Genomic DNA, 5548 nt, shown 5'->3' with positions numbered 1-5548 from the left:
GCAAAATTAAATTACGTGCCTGAAGGGAGGAGTTATAATGAATATATTAAGTTTCAATTGGGACCCGTCATAATTTAGGTGAAGTTAGTAAAATTGGAGCCATATAATGCACTGCCCATTTATAATCATAGAATCCCCTTTTCTTTTTACACAAATTCTCCCTTATGACGGAGGGTATCCGTCACAAACTTGTGACGGGTACCATATCGTCTCACAAAAAACCCATAAGGGTGAGAGAAGGAGCACATGGGGTGGGTGCCCACCTTGTCCTCTCTACCCATTTCCACTCACATAATACCCGTCGCAATATCCGACCCGTCAAAAGGGAGACCTACTGTTCTTTTTATACCCTTTCAATTGGGACAGTCTTACTTTTTACATTTAGTAGATTTACAGAATTACAGCTACAAAATAAGACTTCATTGTCACATTCTAACACATACGGTTGATCATAGATGATACGGTGTCTGAAGGAAGGAGTCGAGGGCTTCATTGCAGCGCTCACACGCACTTATGATGAATATATTAAGTTTCCAAGCATGGAGCTGCCCATGTCCGAATTAGAGTTCTTTGATATGCTAGTGCATCTGACAGAGTTCAAAGAAAGAGATATTCATAATTCAGATCAAATTGGAGTACTCCATGATGATTTATCTATTTGTTTTTCTTTTCTTCAACCTTATACAATGTGGCGCGACATACCAGAGGAAGTCACGCAGCTATGGACTCAGACTATGAAACTAGGTCGTAAAGTGGACAATATGATACACACATTTGAGGAGTTTCCTACTTGGTATAATAAATTACGAGTTTTTTATGTCTCACAAGAGGTCAAGCTTATTAAAGAAAATTTGCCAAAAATTTCCAGCATGGACACATGCAAGACTGAACTTGAGGGCTCAAGTTCACATGCTGATAACCAAATGGAAAAAGGCCACGCGACAGAGCATTCCAGAGATGAAGTCAGTTTTGAGGAGGAAGATAGACTGAGGACACAACTTACCACAGGGTCACGGAATTTGCAGAAAATATCGATAGTTGGTATGCCTGGTTTAGGCAAGACAACCCTAGCCATGCGTCTATACAAAGATTGTGCCAAGTCCTTCAATGCTCATGCTTGGTGTTATGTTGGACAAGAGTTTCAAAGGAAAGAGCTTCTCCAATACATCGTAGGTCAGATTAGTGAGCGTCCCAGAAGTGAAACCAATGTCATGGGGCTGGAAGATTTAGCTAAGCTCTTGAAGCAGTGTCTACTTCAAAAAAAGAACTATCTCATAGTCTTAGATGATGTATGGGATGTTGATGCTTGGGATGCTCTTCGGATATGTTTTCCACCTAGCCACAATGGAAGTAGAATACTAATAACAAGCAGGTACAGCATCGTTGGAGAGAAAATTTGTGGTGATAGAAATGTTCTAAAACTCAACCTCTTAACTGCAGACAAAAGTTGGCATCTATTGCAGAAGAAAGTATTTGGGACGAGGAGTTATCCTAAAAGATTGTGTGAAGTCGGGAAAGGAATCGCAGAGAAATGTGGAGGGCTGTCACTTTCAATTGTTATGATAGCTGGTGTTCTTAAAAATAAAAATGAGACGGAAGATAGTTGGAAGGCAATTGAAAGGAGTCTGGATGATCACCTCTTAAATGCTGGTACTAGTACGCTAGAACTGAGTTACAGACATCTATCAGTTGGCATGAAACAATGCTTTCTATATTGCGCAACATTCTCTAAAGGTACAGAAATCCCTAGGTCGAAACTGATACAACTATGGCTTGCAGAAAGATTCGTAAAGACTTCTTATGAGCAGGAAAGCTTGGAAAGCGCTGCAGAGAAGTACTTGTGCGACCTAGTGGACAGAAGTTTGTTAATGGTTGCAAAAAGAGGTTCTAATCATCGAATTCAGACCTGCAGGATCCACGATTTGCTGCTAGATTTTTGCATACAAAAAGGAAAAGCGGAGAAGTTTCTGTTCGCAATGAACAGGTATGAGCTAGTTATTTCTACATTTTCATTGCTTTACAGGTCTCCCCAACTCACTTTACAAGCCACACTCGGAATATCACTGGAACCAGAGTAGACTGGGTACGAAAAATACAATAGCTACTTTTGAATTTTTTTTTCCAAAATGGGGTTTTCTAACAAAGAAATTAACGAATTGGGTTAACTTTCAAAGTATTTACCGAAAATGGGTCCACGTAGGATCGGATAAGGCGAAGCTAGGGTAAGAAGTCAAGCCGCTCACCGGGAAGACGACTTCAAGTCAAATCTCTCAGCGGGAGAGCGACTTGTTTTGCAGCCAATATTCAACAAAACCCCCTTCTCCCTCATCGTTCATTCCCAATTAAAACAACCAATTTGAAACCCTAACTCGTCCATACTTGGTTTTACCTCAAAAACCACCCTAAATCCGTCAATTGGTTTGATTAAACAACAATTTATTGTTCTTGATGATGAATTTTTGCTTGGCAAAGGGAGGGATAGACGAAAAATTGTTTCAGAAAATGGAGAAGAAATGTGTAGTTAGCAGAAGAATGAAGAGCCCTAAGTCGCTCAGGGGGACGACGACCTGAGTTCAAAACGCTACCCGGCTAAGCGGCTTGACTTAAAAGTCACAAAGCCAAGGGTTGGGTTCCTATTAACTAACACCTTGGATATGGTCGCTGACGCGGAGGGCGACTTGAATCCGTGCATAGGTTCGGTAATGACGTGGACCCATTTTGGGTAAATACTTTTAAACTCAACCCGTTTTGTTAATTTGTTCGTGATTGAGCACCATTTTGGAAAAAACTTCGCTACTTTTAGGAAATTTCTCAACAATCACAAAGCCACTATAGTTTATCCTCAAATATGAGATTGATATTAATTAGCTAGTCCATGGCTATGACAAAATGAAAATAAGCCAGAGTGCTCAAAAATCACAATAGTGAATATTAGAGTTGTTCAAATGTGGGCTTGAGCCGGATATGGGCCGGTTGTGAAGGAAAAAGTTGCCCTTTAATACCTTAGTGGGCAGGCCGGGGCTTTAATTATGGACCAATTATCCCTGTCCGCCCTTTAGTCAAAAGTCGGGCGGCCCATGGGCTAGTGGGCCGTAACACGAAAGTTCAATTTAGATGTTTTATTAATTAAAATATGTAAAGGTACTCAATATATAAATATCGTTATATTTTAACCTTTATAGTTTACGTATTATTTTAGTGTTCCATGTTCCTATAAAACTGATACAATCTTCTTTGAAAATGTCTTTTTTTAAGGGTAAAAGTAGAGGATTTAAATAGTAAACGAGCCTAATGGGCCGGCCCACGGGATTTTCTTGTTGTTCATACCGGCCCATTTAACTTGGCAGGCTGGGCTTGTCCCGCCCTCTTAATTTTTCGTGTAAAAAATACTTGTCCAAACCCACGTATTAAGCGGGCTGGACGGGACGGGCCTAATGGGCGGAATGACCCATGAACAACTATAGTGAATATATATACTCGATTGTTACCCTCTGACAAAATGAAAATAAGCCGGAGTGCTCAAGCCAGACTTTATACTGTTTATAGTCTTGCATTGCTGGTGTGTTTTACATTCCAGGTTGGATCAGCCTGCGAGTTGTCAACAGCATGGCCGCGTATGCTTTCGCCAAACTTACAATCCATCCGTGACATACATATTTAAAGGATTAACCCTGGTAAAACCGCGTTCCTTGATTTGCTCTTCGGGATTACCTGGACCATTCAAAAAATTCGAGTTTGTGTTTAAGGATTTCAAATCACTTACTTTGCTGGATTTGGAAAAACATGAAATGGACGGAAGCTTTTCTGCAAGTGTAGGAGAACTGACATTGTTGAGATACTTGTCCCTAAGGGGTTTTATAGAAAGTATCCCATCATCAGTTAGTCGTCTCTTGAACCTTGAAACACTCATTGTGAGAGGAACCCGCGGTGAAGTTGACGTTCCTGACACAATTTTTAGTCTGAGCAAATTAAGAGATCTCCTGGTGAATAAACGTGCACGTATTGGTTTCCATCCAAGTAACGGCAACTCCTTAAGTAGTCTTCAAAGCTTGTCTACCCCAGTTCTTTCAGGGAGTTATTCTGCTGATAACATGGTTGTGATGTTACCAAATCTTCGAAAGCTAAGATGCATAATATTGGAAACGCCATATGACTGGTTTATTTTTGATCGCTTTTGCCACCTTGAATCTTTGAGAGTGTTCTATCAAAGCATGAATCCATTTTGTGGCAAGATTAGCTTTCCCTCGAACCTTTACAAACTGACACTTTCTAGATTTCAGTTACCCTGGTTGGAAATAGAAAAGATTGTTGCTTTGCTGCCTCGGCTGGAGATACTCAAGTTACTGTTCAGAGCCTTTGAAGGGGAACAATGGAGCACAACCGGGACCTTCAAAAATTTAAAGTACTTGAGAATGGAGGGGCTTAATATCAAAGCGTGGGAAGCATCAGATGATAACTTTCCTAGGCTAGAGCGATTAGTTGTGCGTAGATGCAGGTCGCTTGGTAAAATTCCGGAGGAATTCGGATACCTAGGAGAGTTAATGGGAATTGAAGCACACTGGTGTGATACCTCTCTCGTGAAGTCGGTTCTCAAGATCAAGAGGAATCAGATTGATGGAGGGAACATGAAGTTCGAGGCCATAATACATCCTACTGTGCTCGACCTTAGCGATGATGAAGAGCTTAGTGAGTAGGTAACTCCCTGTTACCCGTTTTCTGAAGGAATCAGTAACATTAAAGAAACAAACATTACAATCAAACTGAGGAGTTGAAGGATTCCAAGCAGGAACTTGGTGCGATTCTGGTTTACGAGTATTATATATTGCTGTAAGGGTTCCATTGGTATCTGTCATTTTTCCCCTTATTGTATGACTTGAGTGCTTCCCTTTGACATAAGTGGATCATGTCAACAGATTTTCAAATTATTTCGGAATTAATTATATTTTTTTGCATTGTAAATTTTGACCATTGTTTTATCGCAATATACAATAGTCACATGCTGTTTCATTTACTCTTGTATCATTTGCATTTATATCCATCCTTCAACCATAACTCACCTGGCCGTCACTCATATAGTCATATTCCCAGGATGAAGCGAATGAAATGCATAATCAATAGAATATTTTCACTTTCAAAATGCACGAGGATGAGATTAGTAGATTACCCATCTACATTTGTACAAGGGAAAAACCGCTGAAAATGAAAATGTAGAAAATTGATAATAGACACATCCAAAAAAATAGGGATGTACTTTTTCACATATGCATTTTACTCTTTTATATAAGTCTTTTACGAGTTTACCCTTGTCATTTTTTTCCTCCCTCACCCAGCTGATTATTTTTGAACTCCCTTCCTTTACCTCCTGCAACTCACCCTCTGCAAACCATCCGGCGCGACCACCATCTCCTTCTCCGGCTATCCTATTCTGGCATCCCCTGTCCCCAAAATACTCAAAGAAAACATTTCAAATATGTAGATATTCGGCATTTATGGTTGGTTGCAGTAACAAATTAGGAGGAAGACCACCCTTTTACAATTCTGACTTACT

The 5548-nt window shown here is 40.1% G+C and overlaps 1 protein-coding gene across 1 annotated transcript; it reads left to right on the top strand.

The window, feature by feature from the left end:
- Positions 1 to 461: 461 nt before the first annotated feature.
- Positions 462 to 4940, top strand: LOC141611342 (putative late blight resistance protein homolog R1B-16). Its single transcript, XM_074429864.1, has 2 exons — positions 462 to 1984; positions 3578 to 4940. Exons 1-2 carry the CDS (start codon positions 540 to 542, stop codon positions 4692 to 4694), a joined length of 2562 nt encoding a protein of 853 aa, XP_074285965.1. The 5' UTR covers positions 462 to 539; the 3' UTR covers positions 4695 to 4940.
- Positions 4941 to 5548: the final 608 nt, after the last annotated feature.

This window comes from Silene latifolia, chromosome 11 (genome assembly GCF_048544455.1).
Source record: "Silene latifolia isolate original U9 population chromosome 11, ASM4854445v1, whole genome shotgun sequence".
NCBI lineage: Eukaryota > Viridiplantae > Streptophyta > Magnoliopsida > Caryophyllales > Caryophyllaceae > Silene > Silene latifolia.
Note: the sequence above shows the minus strand (reverse complement) of the source record. Positions and strands in the feature narration are given on the sequence as shown.

Coding starts and splice junctions, on each gene's coding strand:
- LOC141611342 (XM_074429864.1), top strand. CDS start 540: ATGGAGCTGCCCATGTCCGAATTAGAGTTCTTTGATATGCTAGTGCAT. Junction 1,985..3,577: donor TTTCTGTTCGCAATGAACAG/GTATGAGCTAGT, acceptor TTTACATTCCAG/GTTGGATCAGCCTGCGAGTT.